General features: G+C 52.4%; 1 protein-coding gene across 5 annotated transcripts in view; it reads left to right on the plus strand.

The window, feature by feature from the left end:
• The window catches only part of AP3D1 (adaptor related protein complex 3 subunit delta 1), a 45010-nt gene that overhangs the window by 10135 nt on the left and 13072 nt on the right, over positions 1-21803 (plus strand). For 4 of the 5 annotated variants that reach the window (XM_029218426.1, XM_029218424.1, XM_029218425.1 and 1 more), the window contains exons 2-14: positions 11094-11189; positions 11784-11864; positions 12891-12971; positions 14404-14511; positions 16193-16322; positions 17042-17181; positions 17285-17358; positions 18544-18593; positions 19797-19846; positions 19940-19988; positions 21060-21205; positions 21281-21429; positions 21506-21736. In XM_029218426.1, coding sequence (XP_029074259.1) covers positions 11094-11189; positions 11784-11864; positions 12891-12971; positions 14404-14511; positions 16193-16322; positions 17042-17181; positions 17285-17358; positions 18544-18593; positions 19797-19846; positions 19940-19988; positions 21060-21205; positions 21281-21429; positions 21506-21736 — 1385 coding nt within the window. Of the gene's footprint in view, positions 1-11093; positions 11190-11783; positions 11865-12890; positions 12972-14403; positions 14512-16192; positions 16323-17041; positions 17182-17284; positions 17359-18543; positions 18594-19796; positions 19847-19939; positions 19989-21059; positions 21206-21280; positions 21430-21505; positions 21737-21803 lie in introns of those variants that run through there. The other variant, XM_029218427.1, reaches the window with a different exon arrangement.

Genomic DNA, 21803 nt, shown 5'->3' on the forward strand with positions numbered 1-21803 from the left:
TTACGTGATGGTGATCTGTAATCTGTGATCTCTAATGTTAACTCTTGCTGTTGTTTTGGGACTCCACGAACCTCACCCACGTAAGACGTGACATAATCGATTGTTGAAATGACAACAAAGCATTTAGAATATTACATAACTTAGTTGATAAAGGGTTTGAGAGCATTGACTCGAACTGTGAAGGACGTTCTACGGCGGGTAAAATGCCATCAAACAGTATCGGACGCTACGGGGAAACCGTTCGTTAGAGGAAGAGGCCACCAATACGGCAGACTTCATTGTCTTATTTTAAGAAATGGCCACGGCCGCCCCGTCCACAGCATCGGGGAAGGACCCGCCACCAGCAAAAAGATTGACTCGCTAGGAATTCCCTGGCGGTCCAGTGGTTAGGACGACTTGGCGCTTTCACTGCTGAGGGCGCAGGTTCAATACCTGGTCAGGGAACTCAGATCCTGCCCCCCGCCCCCACCCCCCCAAAAAAAGATGGCTCGCTAAAGGCTCAGATGATGGTTAGCCTTTTTTAGCAATAAAGTGATTTTAATTAAGGCGTGCATGTCGTTTTTTTAGACATAATGCTACTGCACACCTGGCAGACTACGGAACAGTGTAAACGTAACTTTTACGTGTGACTTGCTTTACTGTGATATTCACTGTATTGAGGTGGTCTGAAACCCTCCCTACAATATCTCTGAGGTCTGCCTGTATAATTTCCTGGATCTAGATCATGCCTGTATACCTTGGCCATTTTTTTTTCTTTTTTTGTGAAAAGGAGAGTAAATAGTTCTTTGTTAGCAATGCTGTGTGTAAATAAGACTGCAAAGACTAATCATTCTCTCCCACGTTCCTTACTTTAACTTCATGTGTGTAACTATGTTTTAGATAAATATTTAAATACTCCCAAGGGAATATGAAACATTTTATTTATTTATTTATTTAAACATCTTTGTTGGAGTATAATTGCTTTACAGTGATGTGTTAGTTTCTGCCGTACAGCAAAGTGAATCAGCTATATGTGCACGTATATCCCCATATCCCCTCGCCCTTGCGTCTCCCTCCCACCCTCCCTACCCCACCCCCTAGGTGGTCACAAGGCACCGAGCTGATCTCCCTGTGCTATGCGGCTGCTTCCCACTAGCTAGCTATTTTACATTTGGTAGTGTATGTAAGTCCATGCCACTCTCTCATTTCGTCCCAGCTTACCCTTCCCCCTCCCCGTGTCCTCAAGTCCATTCTCTACGTCTGCGTCTTTATTCTTGTCCTGGCCCTAGGTTCATGAGAACCATTTTTATTTTTAGAGTCCAAATATATGTGTTAGCATATGGTATTTGTTTTTCTCTTTCTGACTTACTTCACTCTGTGTGACAGACTCTAGGTCCATCCACCTCACTACAAATAACTCAATTTCGTTTCTCTTTATGGCTGAGTAACATTCCATTGTATATATGTGCCACATCTTCTTTATCCATTCATCTGTTGACGGACACTTAGGTTGCTTCCACTGTTGTAAATAGAGCTGCAATGAACATTGTGGTACATGACTCTTTTTGAATTATGGTTTTTTCAGGGTATATGCCCAGTAGTGGGATTGCTGGGTCATATGGTAGTTCTGTTTTTAGTTTCTTAAGGAACCTCCACACTGTTCTCTGTAGTGGCTGTATCAATTTACATTCCCACCAACAGTGTAAGAGGGTTCCCTTTCCTCCACACCCTGTCCAGCATTTATTGTTTGTAGATTTTTTGATGATGGCCATTCTGACCGGTGTGAGGTGATACCTCATTGTAGGTTTGTTTTTTTTTTTTGGTATGCGGGCCTCTCACTGTTGTGGCCTCTCCTGTTGCAGAGCACAGGCTCCGGACGCCAGGCTTAGCGGCCATAGCTCACAGGCCCAGCTGCTCCGCGGCATGTGGGATCTTCCCAGACCGGGGCACGAACCCGTGTCCCCTGCATCGGCAGGCGGACTCTCAACCACTGCGCCACCAGGGAAGCCCTCATTGTAGTTTTGATTTGCATTTATCTAATGATTAGTGATGTTGAGCATGTTTTCATGTGTTTGTTGGCAATCTGTATATATTCTTTGGAGAAATGTCTATTTAGGTCTTCTGCCCATTTTTTGGATTTTTTTTTTTTTGATATTGAGCTGCATGAGCTGCATGTATGTTTTGGAGATTAATCCTTTATCAGTTGCTTCATTTGCAAATATTTTCTACCATTCTGAGGGTTGTCTTTTCGTCTTTTTTATGGTTTCCTTTGCCGTGCAAAAGCTTTTAAGTTTCATTAGGTCCCATTTGTTTATTTTTGTTTTTATTTCCATTTTTCTAGGAGGTGGGTCTAAAAGGATCTTGCTGTGATTTATGTCATAGAGTGTTCTGCCTATGTTTTCCTCTAAGAGTTTTATAGTGTCTGGCCTTACATTTAGGTCTTTAATCCATTTTGAGTTTATTTTTCTGTATGGTGTTAGGAAGTGTTCTAATTTCATTTTTTTACATGTAGCTGTCCAGTTTTCCCAGCACCACTTATTGAAGAGGCTGTCTTTTCTCCATTATATACTCTTGCCTCCTTTATCAAAGATTAGGTGACCATATGTGCGTGGGTTTATCTCTGGGCTTTCTATCCTCTTCCATTGATCTATATTTCTGTTTTTGTGCCATTACCATACTGTCTTGATTACTGTAGCTTGGTAGTATAGTCTGAAGTCAGGAAGCCTTATTCCTCCAGCTCCATTTTTCTTTCTCAAGATTGTTTTGGCTATTTGTGGTCTTCTGTGTTTCCATACAAATTGTGCAGTTTTTTGTTCTAGTTCTGTGAAAAATGCCATTGGTAGTTGATAGGGATTGGACTGAATCTGTAGATTGCTTTGGATAGTACAGCCATTTTCGCAGTGTTGATTCTTCCAATCCAAGAACATGGTATATCTCTCCATCTGTTTGTATCATCTTTAATTTCTTTCATCAGTGTCTCATAGTTTTCTGCATACAGGTCTTTTGTCTCCTTAGGTAGGTTTATTCCTAGGTATTTTATTCTTTTTGTTGCAATGGTAAATGGGAGTGTTTCCTTAATTTCTCTTTCAGATTTTTCATCATTAGTATATAGGAATGCAAGAGATTTCTGTGCATTAATTTTGTATCCTGCTACTCTACCACATTCATTGATTAGCTCTAGTAGTTTTCTGGTAGCATCTTTAGGATTCGCTATGTATAGTATCATGTCATCTGTAAACAGTGACAGTTTTACTTCTTCTTTTCCAATTTGGATTCCTTTTATTTCTTTTTCTTCTCTGCTGTGGCTAAAACTTCCAAAACTATGTTGAATAATAGTGTGAGAGTGGGCACCCTTGTCTTGTTCCTGATCTTAGTGGAAATGGTTTCAGTTTTTCACCATTGAGAATGATGTTGGCTGTGGGTTTGTCATATATGGCCTTTATTATGTTGAGGTAGTTTCCCTCTGTGCCTACTTTCTGGAGAGTTTTTATCATAAATGGGTGTTGAATTTTGTCAAAAGCTTTTTCTGCATCTATTGAGATTATCATATGGTTTTTATCCTTCAATTTGTTCATATGGTGTCTCACAGTGATTGATTTGGGTATATTGAAGAATCCTTGCATTCCTGGCATAAACCCCACTTGATCATGGTGTATGATTCTTTTAATGTGCTGTTGGATTCTGTTTGGTAGTGTTTTGTTGAGGACCTTTGCATCTGTGTTCATCAGAGATACTGGCCTGTAGTTTTTTTGTGTGACATCTTTGTCTGGTTTTGGTATCAGGGTGATGGTGGCCCCGTAGAATGAGTTTGGAAGTATTCCTCCCTCTGCTATATTTTGGAAGAGTTTGAGAAGAATAGGTATTAGCTCTTCTCTAAATGTTTCATAGAATTCGCCTGTGGAGCCATCTGGTCCCCGGCTTTTGTTTGTTGGAAGATTTTTAATCACAGTTTCAATTTCACTGCTTGTGATTGGTCTGTTTGTATTTTCTGTTTCTTCCGGTTCAGTCTCGGAAGGTTGTGCTTTTCTAAGAATTTGTCCATTTCTTCCAGGTTGTTCATTTTATTGGCATATAGTTGCTTGTAGTAATCTCTAATGATCCTTTGTATTTCTGCAGTGTCAGTTGTTACTTTTTCATTTCTAATTCTGTTGATTTGAGTCTTCTCCCTTTTTTTTTTTTTGATTAGTGTGGCTAATGGTTTATCAATTTTGTTTATCTTCTCAGAGCCAGCTTTTAGTTTTATTGACCTTTGCTATTGTTTCGTTTATTTCTTTTTCATTGATTTCTGATCTGATCTTTATTACTTCTTTCCTTCTGCTAACTTTGGGTTTTGTTTGTTCTTTCATTGCTTTAGGTGTAAGTTTAGGTTGTTTGTTTGAGATTTTTCTTATTTCTTGAGGTAGGATTGTACTGGTATAAGCTTCCCTCTTAGAACTGCTTTGGCTGCATCCCATAGGTTTTGGGTCATCATGTTTTCATTGTCATTTGTTTTGAGGTATTTTTTGGTTTCCTCTTTGATTTCTTCAGTGATCTCTTGGTTATTTAGCAGTGTATTGTTTAGCCTCCATGTGTTTGTGTTTTTTACAGTTTTTTTTCCTGTAATTGATATGTAGTCTCATAACGTTGTGGTTGGAAAAGATGCTTGATACGATTTCAATTTTTTTAAATTTACCAAGGCTTGATTTGTGACCCAAGAGATGGTCTATCCTGGAGAATGTTCCATGAGCACTTGAGAAGAAAGTGTATTCTGTTGTTATTGGATGGAATGTCCTATAAATATCAATTAAGTCCATCTTGTTTAATGTGTCATCTAAAGCTTGTGTTTCCTTATTTATTTTCATTTTGGATTATCTGTCCATTGGTGAAAGTGAGGTGTTAAAATCCCTTACTATAATTGTTACTGTTGATTTCCCCTTTTCTGGCTGTTAGCATTTGCCTTATGTATTGAGGTGCTCCTATGTTGAGTGCATAAATATTTACAGTTGTATCTTCTTGGATTAATCCCTTGATCATTATGTAGTGTCCTTCCTTGTCTCTTGTAATAGTCTTTATTTTAAAGTCTATTTTGTCTGATATGAGAATTGCTACTCTAGCTTTCTTTTGATTTCTGTTTGCATGGAATATCTTTTTCCATCCCCTCACTTTCAGTCTGTATGTGTCCCTAGGTCTGAAGTGGGTCTCTTGTAGACAGCATATATATGGGTCTTGTTTTTGTATCCATTCAGCCAGTCTGTGTCTTTTGGTTGGAGCATTTAATCCATTTACATTTAAGATAATTTTTTTAATTTATTTTTTAATTTATTTTTGGCTGCACTGGGTCTTTGAGTGCAGGCTTTCTCTAGTTGCGGCGAGCAGAGGCTACTCTTCGTTGCGGTGCGCGGGCTTCTCATTGCGGTGGCTTCTCTTGTGGACCACAGGCTCTAGGTGTGCGGGCTTCGATAGTTGTGACACGTGGGCTCAGTAGTTGTGGCTCGCGGTTTCTAGAGCGCAGGCTCAGTAGTTGTAGCACACGGGCTTAGTTGCTCTGCGGCATGTGGGATCTTCCCGGACCAGGGCTCGAACCCCTGTCCCCTGCATTGGCAAGCAGATTCTTAACCACTGCGCCACCAGGGAAGCCCTAAGGTAATTATTGATATGTATGTTCCTATTACCATTTTCTGGATTGTTTTGGGTTTGTTATTGTATGTCTTTTCCTTTTCTTGTGTTTCCTGCCTAGAGAAGTTCCTTTAGCATTTGTTGTGAAGCCGGTTTGGTGGTGCTGAATTCTCTTAACTTTTGCTTATCTGTAAAGGTTTTAATTTTTCCGTCAAATCTGAATGAGATCCTTGATGGGTAGAATAACCTAGGTTGTAGGTTTTTCCCTTTCATCACTTTAAATATGTCCTGCCATTCCCTTCTGGCTTGCAGAGTTTCCGCTGAAAAATCAGTTGTTAACCTTATGGGCATTCCCTTGTATGTTGTTTGTTGCTTTCCCCTTGCTGCTTTCAATATTTTTTCTTTGTATTTAATCTTTGATACTTTGATTAATATGTGTCTCTCAGCATGTTTCTCTTTGGGCTTATCCTGTTTGGTACTACTCTCTGTGCTTCCTGGACTTGATTGACTATTTCCTTCCCATGTTAGGGAAGTTTTTGACTATAATCTCTTCAAATATTTTCTCAGACCCTTTCTTTTTCTCTTTTCTTCTGGAAACCCCTGTAATTCGAATGTTGGTGCTTTAATGTTGTCCCAGAGGTCTCTGAGATTGTCTTCAATTCTTTTCATTCTTTTTTCTTTATTCTGCTCCCTGGCAGTTATTTCCACCATTTTATCTTCTGGCTCACTTATCCGTTCTTCTGCCTCAGTTATTCTGTTATTGATTCATCCTAGAGTATTTTAATTTCAATAGTTGTGTTGTTCATCACTGTTTGTTTGCTGTTTAGTTCTTATAGATCCTTTTTAAATGTTTCTCATATTTTCTCCATTCTGTTTCTGAGATTTTGGATCATCTTTACTATCATTACTCTAAATTCTTTTTCAGGTAGGTTACCTGTTTTGTTTTTATTTATTTGACCTTGTAGGTTTTTACCTTGCTCCTTCGTCTGAAACAAATTTTTTTGTCCTCTTTTTTTTTTTTGGATGGTTGGTGCTGTATTCCTGTCTTACTGATTGTTTGTCCTGAGACGTCCAGCACTGGAGTTTGCAGGCAGTTGGATAGAGCTGGGTCTTGGTGCTGAGATGAGGACCTCCGGGAGGCCTCACTCTGATTGATATTGAATATCTGATTGATATTCCTCAGAGGTCTGAGGTTTTCTGTTAGTCCAGCGGTTTGGACTTGGAGCTCCCACCATAGGAGCTCCGGCCCGACCTCCCACCTGGGAACCAAGATTCCCCAAGCATTGTGGCGCAATAAGAAAAATTTAAAAAAAGAAGAAGAAAGAAAAAAAGGAGCAGTACAATATCAAAGAATAAAAAACAAAATAAAATTAGAGAGATAAAAAATATATTAGGAAAAATAAAACTATAATGGAAACAACCGGTCACTGGGGGTTCCTCCTGTCCCCTTAGGTGTCTGTGGTCCCCCACCGGTGCCTGGTAGGTGCTCTTAGTTGTGAGGAGGTGCGAATTCCACGTCCTTCTAGTATGCCATCTTGACTCCACCCTCCTGAAACATTATTTTAATATTTTACAACCCATTCCTCCCTTTTCCTGCCTGTAGGAACCATGAGCCTGTGCACTTGTCCTATAGCTAAAAACTAGTGTTGAGGCTGGGTCTTCCTGCAGGTTAACCACTTCCTGTGGGCTCATTTGTCGTCCCTGTGGGTGCTCCGAGGTGCAGGGATGTTACTGTGCCTTCATTCCTGAGGGGTGTTCTTGGATGGAGAGCCCTGGGCCTGGAGTCCTCCCACCTCCCTCAGCCCCCTGCTCCCCTGTAGCAGCACACCCTTTTCCTCTGGCTCCTCTGAAGAATTTCTCCTTATATTCAGTTTTCAGCAGTTTGCCTGTGATATGTGTGGGTGTGATTTTCTTTTATATTTCCTGTTTTGGGGGGGCGGTGCTGGGCTTCTTCAAATTGTAAGTTTATGTCTTTCACCAAATTTGGGGAAGTTTGAGCTGTTAGGTTTTCACATATTTTCTCTGTCCTTCCTCTCCTGGGACCCCAGTGGTACACACGCTACCACCTCTGGTGTACCACAGCCTTGCCTGACTTTCCTCCCTTCAGAATGGGTGGGCCCTGTTGTTCCCTGTTCTTCTCAGCTCCAGCTCCCCGTCCAGTCCACGCAGTGCCTGTTCTACCTCAGAAATTGTTTTTCATTTCTAGGGTTTCCATCTGGTTGTTTTGTGTCACTTTCCTTTCTCTGCTGAGATTTCCTCTTTTTCTATTCATTAGGAGCATATTTTCTTTTTGGTCATGAGAGCATGGTTACAGTTGCTGTGTTGAAATCTCAGCACACGAATGTGTTCATCATCACCAGGATCACCTCAGGGCCTGTCTTCATTGGCCGTCTCTTTTTTTCCTTGGGTATAGGTTAGGTTATGTTTTCCTGTTTCTTTTTTTATTATTTAATTAACTAATTAATTTTTGGCTGTGTTGGGTCTTTGTTGCTGCATGCGGGCTTTTCTCTGGTTGTGGCGAGCAGGGGCTACTCTTCATTGTGGTGCATGACCTTTTTCATTGTGGTGGTTTCTCTTGTTGCGGAGCACGGGCTCTAGGCGTGTGGGCTTTAGTAGCTGTGGCTCGTGGGCTCTAGAGCGCAGGCTCAGTAGTTGTGGCACACGGGCTTAGTTGCTCTGCGGCATGTGGGATCTTCCTGGACCAGGGCTCGAACCCGTGTCCCTTGCATTGGCAGGCGGATTCTTAACCACTGTACCACCAGGGAAGTCCTTCCTGTTTCTAATTTGAATAATTTGGGCTTGTGACCGGGACATTGTGGCTGGTATGTTGTAGTCACTGGATTCTGTTGTATTCTCAGTAGAGTGTTGGTTTTGCAGAGAGGGGATGTGTTTTAGGGGCAGTGAGCTTGTCTGCGCTGGAAGTTCGGCTCAGCCTCTCCTACAGTGGTCAGGAGGCCACTGGAGTGCTGCGGTGGGTGCAAAGTTCACGTGAGGATGTGCCACCCCCTGCCCCCATTCCCCCCTCACTTCCCAGCAGCTGCGTTTGCCCAGGCTGCTCCCTGCTCTGCGTGGCTCTCAGGATCAAAGCCGGGGCAGGACCAGTGGTCTCGCCTGTCCTGTGCTGCCCGGACATTTGTCTCCAAACAGTGCTGGTGGGAGGCGTGGTCTGACGGTGGCTGCGCAGACATTACCAGGAGTGGACTCTGCCTGGCTTCCTGAAAGCTGAGAGGTCATTGGGCCACCTAGAAAATAGATTTGTGCAGAGAGTGCACCGTGTTGGCCGTTCACCAGCGGCCGGACATCTGGGCATTGAGGGGCCAGCGTGTGTGTGTGTGCATGCGCGTGCACCAGTTTGCACCTGGGACCTGCAGACCATCTCCCACAGCGGTGTGTGCTGGGCCTGTTCTCCCATGCTTGGGATCATCTCTCTGTTCTTTCCCTTTTGAATCATTAACAGCACATCCAGGGTGCATGAAGGGGTTATCGTGCACTGGGATGGGAACTGAGGCGCCTGGGGGATTAGTAACTGGAAGCCCGTTGGAAGGATCTGGTGACCCATGTTCCATTGTCCGACTCTTGGTCATGGAATATTCATCAGACGCTCGCTGAGAGCGCTCTCAGGGTGGCGCCTTCCCGGAGAGCCTGTGCTGGGCCTACGAGTGGTCTGGGGTGACGTGGGAGGAGGGTGCAGCCACTTGGGCGAGGTCACTGAGCTCGCTAGCCTGGCAGGTTTAGGCGATGCCACTGTTGGTGGGTGATGGGAGCGCGGGGCACCACACTCCTCCCAGCCCTGAGTGATGACCCGTCTCTGGGCAGGGCTGGGCTCTCCTGAGACTGCCAATGGGACTTCTGTGCGGCTCTGGGGGTGGAGCCTTGCGCCCCATGGGGCACATTCCTCGCTCTGGACCCCGTGTGTCGGTACTGACCTTTTGATCCGTGTTTTAGTACAAGTGCTGGGGTAGTGAGGAAACTGAAGAGAATCGAAAAGGTGTCCACACAGGTGCCTGTATACACACATCCACGGCAGTGTGCGTCACGGGAGCCAGAAAGTGGGAAGGATCCAAGCCCTTGCGCTGCTGGGTGGGTGGACACGCATGATGGCAGCGCAGCCAAGCACTGACACGCTGCAGCGTCCGTCATAAGGAGGCCAGCAGGGCGTGCACACAGACCCCGTCAGACAGGCCCTGAGAAGCCTGCGGGAGAGGCTGCCTAGAGAAGGGCCTCAGTGAAGGGGGATCCCGAGGGGAGCCCGCGGTGCCCCCGCCAGTGTGGCTGGTCCTGGGAGGAGCCGGGGGTCTCGGGGGCTGGAGGTGTTCACCCTCCCACCCCCGGCGGCTCTCACCTGTGCCCATGCCATCTGGCCCATCTAGGCCTTAGGCGCCTCGGCGCTCTTCTTCGGTGGCCAGCCCCAGAGCAAGCGAGAGGCCTGCGAGGGGCCCTCCCAGGGGACCCATGGGTGCTCCTGCCCACGGGGGGCAGCGCTGCACATGGGCAGTGAGCCCCGGCCCTGCAGGAGCTGGAAGGCACCAGCGCGCTCACCTGGACGGGGGCATGGAGGGGGGTCAAACGAGTGGAGTTATGTGAAGCGCTGTGGCAGGTGCCTGGGGGGAGGCCCCGGCGTGGCCTGTCACCTGCTGGGCCCCGGCTCTGTGATGTGTGCGGTGTGGGGAAGGAGAATGGCTGCCCGGGCCAGTACTGAACCCAGGCCGCGTGGAGGTGGATGGGAGGGGCCCAACAGGCACGGTTCCTGGGGTGGCCAGGCCCTTCCTGCTGTGGGTGCCAGTGGGGCCCCCAGCGTGGGTGGCTGTGCTGGGCGGGGCTCCTGGCCTCCCCGGTCACGGCAGCATGGGACCGAGGTGGACCTGCCGCCCCTGGCCATGCGGGCTGAGGGATGGGCCTTTGGCGCTGGGACGTGGGATCTCTTCTGGGCTTGCAGTTTCTCTTGTTCACAGCTGGTTAAAGGGCTAAACTGGAGGACTAAGAACTTTTCCGTGTCTTAATGCTCTGTGTTGGAATGGTTACTCTTTTTTTTCTAAGTTTTAAAACTTTTCATCATAGAAACTGTCAGATATACACATGAGTAGGGGAAGCAGAATCCCGCAGCTCAGTGTGCCTGCTTCAGGCTAGATCAGCCCAGGCCACTCCTGTTCTCTCGCGGCCCCCTGCCCCTTGGGAGGAGAGCTTTGGGGGATCCCAGGCAGCTTATTGCACTGACAGGGCTTTTCAGGATAACAGCCTTGTTATCATTCACATACCATTCAGCTCACCCCTTTAAATTAATGTGTAATTCAGTGGTTTTTAGTATAGTCACAGAGTTCTGTTGAATTCCAGAGCATTCCATCACCCTCCCTCTCCCCCTCCCCCAGCCCCTGACAACCAGGACTCCCCTCTGCCTCTCTGGAGTTGCCTGCTCTGGACGTTTCATCTAAATGGAATTGCACACTGTGTGACCTCTTGTGTCTGGCTTCTTTAGGTTTTAGCCAGACACTTGCAACTTTTCAATTTTTTTTTCCTTTTAGGCAAAATATATCTCTCAGTGCATTGATGAAATCAAGCAAGAGCTGAAGCAAGACAACATTGCAGTGAAAGCAAATGCGGTCTGCAAGCTGACCTACGTGAGTGCCGGGCCGCTCGCTCTGTCAGGCCGGGTCTGGCTCCAGCATCCCCCTGCTGTCTGTCCATCCGTCCCACCATCACTGATGGACACCATCCGCTCCAGGCGTCAGCCTGGGGGCACACGCCGGGCTGACTTGGGGTGGAGGGCGAGGCATGCGTGAGGATCACGTGGCACAGGGCAAGCTGGGGCCCCATCCAGTGGGCCTTTCCCACATGGAGGGGCGGGAGCGCCCCTGCTTTCACGACTGCCCTGTGGGCTGGGCCCCGAAACCTGGTGGGTGGAACCCTGCAGTTCCCTGGTCGGGGTGTGAGCCTGGGCCAGGCACCCCACGCTGGCCTCCCCTGGTCAGAGAAGGGAGATGAACGGCCTGCCCATTTACCGGTCCTTGTGGGGAATTTTAACCCATGTAACGCTGGTATTTTCAACTGCAGGTGTTTATTTATCAGGGGCATTATTTTAGTGTGTTATTAACCTGTCACTTTGGTTTTAAATGTGAAGACTCACCTGTCAGAAAAAGAAATGAATCTCCCCAGAGTGTATGGGGGTGGGGAGCTGGGGCAGGTGCGTGAGAATCGGCCTCTTTCCTCCGCAGCTGCAGATGCTAGGATATGACATCAGCTGGGCCGCCTTCAACATCATAGAAGTGATGAGCGCCTCCAAGTTCACATTCAAGGTGAAGGGAACCAGCTCGCTCTGGGGCCTGAGCCCTGTGGGTGGGGTCCTGGGGGAGGAGGGCGTCCGTCCTGTGACGCAGGCCATGCTGGGAGGGCACACAGTGACAGACACCAGCGACCCATTCCCATCACCACTTCTGTCCAGTTAGGTCTTAGCACTATTGCATCACGCTTTTCTTTCCATTTTAAGTAGTGTCAGTGAAATTCGGGTTTGTAGGGTTGGTTATGTGTTTCATAATACAGATTAAATTTGTGACTTTTCAAAAAAATAAGCAGACACTGATCGTCTCCCCGAGAGGCCACCACTTGTCATTTGTCCCATTGTCTCTTAGGACCCTCTAGCGTTTTTTCTTGGCGTCTCAGCGATCCTACTCGTGCGCAGTTTGGGACATTGTTTTCTTCTTACTTGATATCGTAACAAATAAGCATGTCTTCTGCTTTAGTAAATGTTCTGAAAAGCGGTTTTCAGTGCCCACAGCCCATTTGGGGGTGTCCCGTGGCTTTCCTGGCTTGGCTCAGTTTTCCTTGGGAACACACACCCTGCGGCGGCTGAGGCTGTGTCCTGCGGACGGGTCACTGCCGAGGGCGGGTTCCCGTCCTCCTGAAGGACACAGTTGTCCTGCCTGCCGGTTACTCTTGGTGAAGAAACGAAATGCCGTATTTGCCAAGATTGGGCCAGTGCTCTGCACGTGTGTTTAAGTATCACATGCACGTGTGGGTGTGACTTTAGGTTACACTCAGCCTGAGTTTAGGCGCTTGTGATGACTTACTCCATCAGGCCGTAACAGCAGCTCCCGCTGCCAAGAAGGCAGTGAGGATGCACACGTTAGCGACAGGATGTGCTTGGCAACCCCTGAAATACACTGTGCTCCAGAGACCATACGCCTGGGACAGGGCGAGGGGTGCCCTCCTCCTGGTTTGTGACGGGCCGGCTGCTTGGCGTGAAGCTCAGGAGGGCTGGGTGCTTCCCCGAGGACGCCCAGTCCCCTTGTCACCCCTGACGTCTCCATTTGTTCCACTCACAGCGAATCGGCTACCTCGCTGCTTCCCAGTGCTTTCATGAAGGGACCGACGTCATCATGCTGACCACCAACCAGATCCGCAAGGTAGGCCCCTCCTGTGGGAGCAGGTTAGCGGGCAGATGGACAGCCTTCTGCGATCCTCGGAAATGGGAAAAGGGACGGCGGGGCACGCGGGGCTTTCCTCTCTCGTGTTCCCCCCTTGGCGACGGGGGCTGCCCCCTCGGTCACTCCTTTTTTCAGCCCCTTTCCCCTCTTTTGGGGGCGCCTGCTGAGGGATCGCCCCTCCCAGCGTGGGGGCCTTTGTGCCCACTGAGTCTTGTGAGTCGGACCAGGTGCGTCTCTCGGCCCCGTGTGGTATTCTATGCTCTTCAGTGAGAGCACTGAGTAGTCAGCTCTTCCTTGGCCTCAGGACTTTGAGTATCTCTTGTCTCCCGCCTCGCTGCAAGTGGTCAGAGCGGGTGTCAGAGGCACCCTTTCCCACCCCAGACCCCACATCGGACCCTGTGGCCCGGGGCTCTCAGACAGCTGGCGCCAGGGTCGGGGTAGAGCTGTTGTGGTCGCCCCACAGGTGGCTGGTGTCGGGGCTCCAAGCGGGCGCTGCAGGGCAGGCTGCAGGGCTCCTCTTCATTGCAGTGCGTGGGCTTCTCATGGCGGTGGCCTCTCTTGTTGCGGAGCACGGGCTCTAGGTGTGCGGGCTTCAGTAGTTGTGGCACATGGGCTCAGTAGTTGTGGCTCGTGGGCTCTAGAATGCAGGCTCAGTTGTGGCGCCCGGGCTTAGTTGCTCCGCGGCACGTGGGATCTTACCAGACCAGGGCTCGAACCCGTGTCCCCTGCATTGGCAGGCGGATTCTTAACTACTGCACCACTTGGGAAGTCCCTGGAAGATTAACTCTTAAAACGTCTCTCAGTGTATCTTTTACCACATGTGTGAAGTTTGGGGAGGTTCCTCTATGTAAACAGAGTCCTCTCTTTGTGCCGAGATGGGGCTTCCGCATCGGTTTTAGCGGGAGCACAGGCGAGTGATGTCAGAGGCTAGGGCAGATGTGCACTTCCTGTGGCTGCTTTTCCTGCTCCCCTGAGGGGTGGAGCTCTGGTGGAAGCTTCTCTCCGCTTTGGGGAGGGGCCCAGAGGAGTCACCCCTGGCTGTAGTAGGGGAGACACCCCAATGGAAGCAGAGGTTCTGGGGTTCCACCCTGGGCGGCCCCCACTCTATGCCTTTGGGCGGTCGGAGCCCGTCTGGCTGCACCATTTCCTCGGCCCTTGGGTTCTCCCATAGGGAAGCCATGGGTGGCACTGGCTCTGCCCTATTGCACTCCTGGAGCGAGGGGCAGACCCAAGACAGCCCTCCCCTTAGAGCCGTCCTGGCTCTTGCTCGGTGACAGAGCGTGGAGCTGGCTGCTTCTTATGAGTCCTCGTCCAAGCCCGTCTCCAGACCCAGAGCAGGACTGGCGGGCGCAGCTGGGACCCAGTGAGGCGCAGTGGGCGCCTGCCTCTAACCCTCTCCCTCCCTTTCCAGGACCTGAGCAGCCCCAGCCAGTACGACACTGGCGTTGCGCTGACTGGCCTGTCCTGTTTTGTTACCCCAGATCTTGCCAGAGACTTGGCCAACGACATCATGACACTGGTGAGTCTGGGAGCATGACCGCCCCCCTTGGCTTTTGCTCCCTGACGTGCCTGGAAAACCGAGGTTGTAATGTCACGTTGAGGGCACTTGGGTGGACGGAAATGGCCTGGGTCCCCAGGATGAGCTGGGACACCGAGTCACCGTCTCCTTTTCCATCACCTGGTGGGGCCCAGCATTCACACCTCACCTCCTCTGAAATGGTCCTGCTGGGGAGGGGCGGGGTCTGGCTGGGGACGATGGCCTGTCGTGAGCGCATGACCCATCAGCTGTGTTCTGAGGCATGGGTGGTGATGGCAGTGGTCTTGGCAGGCAGCGTGGTCAGGTGGTTCTCTGGTGAGGGAACTTTTTATTTTCATCTGAGCGAATCTGTTGTCTGGGGCCCAGTCCATCCAAAAGGCAGAAACCCCAGCCAGCCTTGATCTCCAAGGTGGGCAAGAACTTTGTTCTGAAATGTGGACGTGCTCTTGGAAATCACAATCCTCGACTCCAATAAAAATTAATTTAAAAAATAAAAACAAAATTGGAATTGACCCTAAAACAAACAAACAAACAAAAAAAAAACGGAAAGAAATCACAGCCCTCAGAGGGTTGCCTGCACGCCAGATTCTCCATGATTGGGAGGCTTCCCCCCTCCGGCCATGATAAAGCAGCGTGGAAGGGTGGCATATTCCTCCCAGGAGGGTTCTGTCCGTACGTGGCCCGTTCTCTGTGCAGATGGTCAGGTCTTGGCTCGCGGTCTAGAGGGCTTTGGGTACACGCAACTTCTAGATCCCAGGCCAGCATAGCACGGCCCGGGCTGCATCCAGTCACCACCTGCTATAAATGGTTTGTCCACACACGGCCCCGCCCCTTCGTCCACACAGTGGGCTTCCCAGCAGCAAGGGCAGAGTCAGATGGAGACTCTGGCCTGCGAAGCCAACAGTGTTGATCTTCAGGCCCTCTTCTGGAAGCTCTAGAAGAGCTTTCACCTAGAGGAGCTCTCTAGGTGAAAGCGGTCACGAGTCCACAGGGGGGCGGTAGTGAGCTATCACAATGAGTCTCGGTGCCAGGTCATGGGGGCAGGGGTGGCTTCCTTAGGGCCAGGCTGCCTGGGGCTCTGACAGGTGAGGAGTGTGCCCACCTGCAGACGAGAGGCCCTCCTGGCCGGAGCATGGTCCTGAAGAAGGACAGGAGCTCCAGGGGTGCAGTGCAGAGGTGTGGAGGGGGCTGAGGCCCGGGCGAGGGGCACTGCTCTGGGGACAGGTCTTGGTGGCCCTAAGAGTCCGAGGCCAGTGTTGACAGGTGGAGGCTCTCTCCAGCGTGACCTTCCATTTGGGGCCCCCCTCCCTCATTCTGTCCCTCAGTGCGCCCCAGTGAGTCCAGGAGGCCGGTCTCAGCCTCCAGAGGGCCAGCTGGGGTCATGGACTCAGGGAGGCAGGTTTTGATTCCGTCCAAGACACTGTTGTGTAATCCCTGGGCTGGAGGGGGGTGCAGTGGAGTAATAAACCTGCAGGCCGGTCTCAGAGGCCAGAAGCCAGATGAGCTGGAGAGAGGGTTATCCTCCAGGTGATGGAGGCGAGACGCGGGCAGGTGTGGGAGGGGAGGGGAGGCGAGTGGGGGGGAGCCGGGGGTGCGGGAGGGACCGGGGAGGGGTGGGCGCAGTGGTGTCAGCAGGGAGACTTGACACCCTCTGCCCCTGCAGATGTCGCACACCAAGCCGTACATCCGGAAGAAGGCTGTGCTGATCATGTACAAGGTGTTCCTGAAGTACCCTGAGTCTCTGCGCCCTGCCTTTCCCCGCCTGAAGGAGAAGCTGGAGGACCCCGATCCTGGTTTGTTGACTTGAGTTAAGAAGGGGCCCGTGTGGGGCCGTGATGCTCCACCAGCGTCTGTGAAGGCTTGGAGGAGGGGGGTACTAGGTCCCAGGACCCCGTCCTAGCCCTCCCCCATAGGGCACCTTCTTACTTTCTGGCAGCACGAGATGCCAGGTTCGCTTTCTACTTTCCCGCCAGTCCTGGAATCCGCCGTTTCTCCAAACAGCTCTAGTTTTGTTAGCTGGTGTGGGATTTAGAAACCAAGACCACTGGGTGTGCTTATTTCTGCCAGCTGTCATTGCCTCCAGGCCGTAGCAGACACCACAGTCGCTCACTGGGGAGGCCTCTCTGTCCGCATGTTCACAGTCTCGTGTTTATTCTGCTGCCTTGATCGGCAGTCCCACACCACAGGGTTCACTCCTGCCTCCGCCTGTCCTTTTCTGTAACTCCTTCCGGAGAGACCCCGGGCCATGCCAGATGTAAAACAGCTTCTCCAAATCTTTGCTTGTCTCGGGAGAATCTGCTGTGCATCGCAGAGGATCACGGGGTGTGGGGCGTCGTGGTTAGGGTCAGGAGCCCAGGGGCAGGCGAGGCAGGCTGGGGGCATGAGCGGGGGCAGCCCCGGGGGGAGGCGGACAGAGCATCTGGAGTGACTTTGATCCTGCTGGGGACACACCCCGAGGGTCCGGCCTGCTCTGGAGGGCGCCCCCTTGCTGATGGTGTCCCTCGCTTCACAGGGGTCCAGTCGGCGGCAGTCAACGTCATCTGTGAGCTGGCCAGACGTAACCCCAAGAACTACCTTTCCCTCGCTCCGCTCTTCTTCAAGCTCATGACCTCCTCCACCAACAACTGGGTCCTCATTAAGATTATCAAACTGGCAAGTGTCGCCCCTGGGGTGTCCTGGGCACACCAGCCAGCAGAGCCCCGGGCTGCCGTCCCACCCCTGCTTCGGGTGACCACTGGCCTCTCTTGTCCCCTAGTTTGGTGCTCTGACCCCCTTGGAGCCAAGGTTGGGTAAGAAGCTGATTGAGCCTCTCACCAACCTGATCCACAGGTAGGGCTTGGGGCGGGCGTGGGAGGGGTGCCCCAAGGAGGGGCGGGTGGAGGGGCACCCAGGCCTGAGGGCCTGCCGCCGCCAGGAGCCGCGTCTCTGGGTTCTCCCTTCCTCAGTTTGCAGACAGCACATTCAAGACAGGAGGGAGAGGGAATTCCTTGGCGGTCCAGTGGTTAGGACTCCGAGTTCTCACTGCCGAGGTCCCGGGTTCAATCCCTGGTTGGGGAACTAAAGTCTCACAAGCCGTGCAGCCTGCCAGAAGTAGACAGACAGATAGATAGGCAGGCAATGGGGATATATTTTAAAAATAAAAAAAGGATGGAGAAAGCTATCCCAGCCAGTCTCTGGTTCACAAGTAGACCTCAGCAGTCTAATTGAAGAGCCCTAGGTGAGTGTGTCACCGCCCAGTTCTGGAATGTTCTAGGAGCTTCTACACGACTTCAGGTGCCTTCAGGTGGTTGAATTGTGGGGGCCAAGCTTCAGGTGCTAGGAAATTCTGCTCCTGGGGTCCCCTGGGAAGTGGCCAAGGGCTTGGGACGTTGCTGATTTTAAACAAATCACTAGTCTCCGGGTTTATAGTAGCTTGTGGTTTTCAGAGCATTTACGAGAAGCCATCAGTCCTGTGACCGTTCACGTGGACTGCCTCTGGTAGCCCGTGCTGTTGGGTTTGGGGGATTTGGGCCTGAGAACATCACTGTGAGAATTTCAGAGTGGAGTGGACGTGCCTGGTGCCCACCCTGGTCGTCCTGGGCTGTGCTCACTGTGGCCCTGGACGCCCCCGAGGGATGACATGGGGCACGACTCCGTGTTCTTCCTGCCTGCGCGTGGCCAGGCCTACTCCCTGTCCCAGTGGAGCCGGCCGGCAGGGTCTGGGCTGGAGGAGAGAGGCCTTTGGGGAACTTGGCTTCTCTCTTCATGGAAGTCGCAGAATCAGAAGGTTATTCGTGCGTGGGCTGCAGTGGCGGGAGCACTTCAGTTTGCTTTTGAGGGCTAGAAGTGGTGCTTCTGTCCCTTGGAGCAATCTGATGGCCTCACTGCCCAGGGTGGGGTGTCACCGGCATGGCCTTCAGACCCGAGGCTTCCTGGGCTCCGCATTTCCTCGGAGGTGGTGCCCCCAGGGGTCTCGGTGGGGTGAGCGGGAGGCAGGCGGCCCTGTCTTCCCGGCTCCTATGTTTCCTTCTCTAGCACGTCTGCCATGTCCCTTCTGTACGAGTGTGTCAACACCGTCATTGCAGGTGAGCACCGGGGTGACCTCTTCTGGAGCAGGGAGCTGTCGCTGGCAGGGGAGCTGGTCCCCGGGCCTCACCAGAACCTTGTTCCCGGCTGGGAAGCTGTTTGGCCCGGCCCATCTGCAGCCCCTTTGGAAGTGTCAGCTCGGACACGGTTGCAGCCAGAGCCATTGCCAACCTCGGGCTCCAGTGATAAACACTGCACCCTGGCATCTGCCACACCCACCAGCGAGACCGCTTTTCATGAGCTTTTTTTTTTTTTTTTTTTTTTTTTTTTGGCGGTACGCGGGCCTCTCACTGTTGTGGCCTCTCCCGTTGCGGAGCACAGGCTCCGGACGCGCAGGCTCAGCGGCCATGGCTCACGGGCCCAGCCGCTCCGCGGCATGTGGGATCTTCCCGGGCCGGGGCACGAACCCGTGTGCCCTGCATTGGCAGGCGGACTCTCAACCACTGCACCACCAGGGAAGCCCTCATGAGCATTTTAAAGCGAATCTCAGGCCGCGTCCGCTGTGGCGTCTTTAGCATAGGACCTACAACCAGGAGAGTTCTCGAGAGGGAATCGGCACGTGCTCCCCAAAGGGTCTCGTGGAGTCCGTTAGTTACAGTCAGACCGCCTGGTGACTTGTCCCTGCAGCCCAGTTTCCTGTAGATAGGCAGAGGGAGTTGGTGGCCCAAGGGTTCAGCTTCTTGCTGCCTGCCTGTCCCTGCCCTAAACTGTCGGATGCTCCTCACAGCCCATGGGCAGCCTTAAGTTCAGTGAAGCCCAGGAAACTGGCCCGGGGTCTACGCTCGTGACTGCTGTGTGGGCTGTGAGTGTCGCTGAGGGTCAGCGACAGTGAAAGGGAGAGGAAGGGCGAGTGTGGGACTTGGGAGCAGGGCAGGCTGGCCAGAGAGTGGTCCCTGAGTCTGGAAAGGTCCATGGGGAGGACCAAGGTGTGGCAGGATCGCAGATGGCCCTGGTTATGGGCAGGATCGCAGATGGCCCTGGTTATGGGCAGAGGGAGTGGGGATGCAGACGGGAGGTAGGCCTGGTCCATCGTGCGTCGCGGGGCCAGCGGGTCTCAGCTGAGGGCTGGCCCACAGACCTGCCCTGGACAAGGACCCCTGGTGCCCGGGGCCTGTGGTCTGCTCTCTTGGTCGCAGAGACCCAGCCTGAGGTTCTCACTGGGGCTGGTCACGCGGGGCCCTCACCCCAGTCATCTTTTTCAGTGCTCATCTCGCTGTCGTCTGGCATGCCCAACCATAGTGCCAGCATCCAGGTATGTCATGGGACCAGGGACTCCTCTCCTAGGCCCCAGGGACTCTGCCATTGGTTTAGAAGATGTGACGAGTGGCATCTCCCCTCTTTACAGCTCTGTGTTCAGAAACTGAGGATATTAATAGAAGACTCCGATCAGAACTGTGAGTTGCTCCCTCTGCAGGCCCTGCAGGCCCTGTGCCCTAGACCTCCGCAGGGCTCGTCCCCGCCCGAGAGGAGAGTGGGCCTGGCATGGCTGGCAGATTCCTCCCCGGGTACAGCCCCCTCGTCTGCACGGCGGGCTCCTTCCAGCCGGCATCTCAGGGTGTCGCTCAGCCGTGTCCACTGGAAAGGTCTTTAAGCTCTGGGCCCTGTGCCCACATCCACGGGGAGCTGGGACCCAGTTGCAGGGAGGAGCCGGGGAGGCCGGCGGAAGCACAGTTGAGACATAAAGGGCGAGCTCAGCCCCGGGAGGAGCAGGCTGGGCGTGGAGGAAAGTCCCCACGGGCATGCTGCAGGCACCCCCGGCGGTTAATCAGATGGGGTGGTGCGTGGGGCTCCTGACGAGCGAGGGGGAGCTGCTGTACGTCTTGCTCGTGTGCCAACTCGTGCACTTCCTTCAGCCGACATGTGCTGTCGAGGGTTCTAGCCAGTCACACGCCCCTGCTGCCAGGACCACGGTGGAGAGGGCTTCTGAGGGCCTGGTCATGTGGGCTGCTCAGTTTTTGTTTTTCGTTTTTTTTTTTGTTTTTTTTGTCTGTGCCTTGTGGCTGCTGGGATCCTAGTACCCCAACCAGACCAGGGATTGATCCTGGGCCCTTACAGTGGAAGTGCGGAATCCCAACCACTGGACAGCCAGGGAATTAATTCCCTGGCTGCTCATTTTGAATCCAGGTCTGTTTGTTTTGAAAGGAGTTGCCGAACTTTTCCTGGAAAGGGCCAGATAGTAATTCTTGTCAGCTTTGCAGGCTGTGTGGTCTCTGCCACTGTAGCGTAGAAGCCTGCTGGCGGGTGTAGACCACAGGCCCGTCGTGTGCCAGTAACGCTGCCCTAGAGACGGGCTGCGACCCAATCTAGATGACGGTGCGTTGGGCTGCTTGAGGTGGGCAATGAGGTGGGCCTGGTGCCTGTGAGACGTGGGCCGACGGGGTCCAGGTGGTTTGGGGTGGGGCTGCAGGCCCGGCCTCGCTTTCAGAACTTCGTCCACGTCTGAGAGCGCTGTGCTGTCTCTGCAGTGAAGTACCTGGGGCTCCTGGCCATGTCCAAGATCCTGAGGACACACCCCAAGTCCGTGCAGGCGCACAAGGATCTTGTCCTGCAGTGCCTGGACGACAAGGACGAGTCCATCCGGCTGCGGGCCCTCGACCTCCTGTACGGCATGGTACGTGCCCACCCTGCCACCTGGCCGCCCCGCCGGCCCACCCGGCCCCTCCCTCACCAGCCGCCCCCCCTCCAGGTGTCCAAGAAGAACCTGATGGAGATCGTCAAGAAGCTGATGACCCACGTGGACAAGGCCGAGGGCACGACCTACCGCGACGAGCTGCTCACCAAGATCATTGACATCTGCAGCCAGTCCAACTACCAGCACATCACCAACTTCGAGTGGTGCGGCCCGCAGCTCAGCGTGCAAGCGGGTGGGCGGGCAGGCGGGGGCGCTGCCCTCACGGGCTCTGTCCCGCAGGTACATCAGCATCCTGGTGGAGCTGACCCGACTGGAGGGCACCCGCCACGGCCACCTCATCGCTGCCCAGATGCTGGATGTGGCCATCCGCGTGAAGGCCATCCGCCGGTTTGCCGTGTCACAGATGTCCACGCTGCTTGACAGCGCCCACCTGGTGGCCAGCAGCACCCAGCGCAGTGGCATCTGCGAGGTGCTCTACGCGGCCGCCTGGATCTGTGGGGAGTTCTCCGAGTGAGTGGGGGCCAGGGGCCTCCTGCTCCCCAGGGGAAGCGGGTGTGCCCGCCAGACCCCAGTCCCG

This window comes from Monodon monoceros, unplaced genomic scaffold, assembly GCF_005190385.1.
Source record: "Monodon monoceros isolate NGI ecotype Baffin Bay Population unplaced genomic scaffold, NGI_Narwhal_1 Super_Scaffold_12, whole genome shotgun sequence".
In the NCBI taxonomy this organism is placed as follows: Eukaryota; Metazoa; Chordata; class Mammalia; order Artiodactyla; family Monodontidae; genus Monodon; species Monodon monoceros.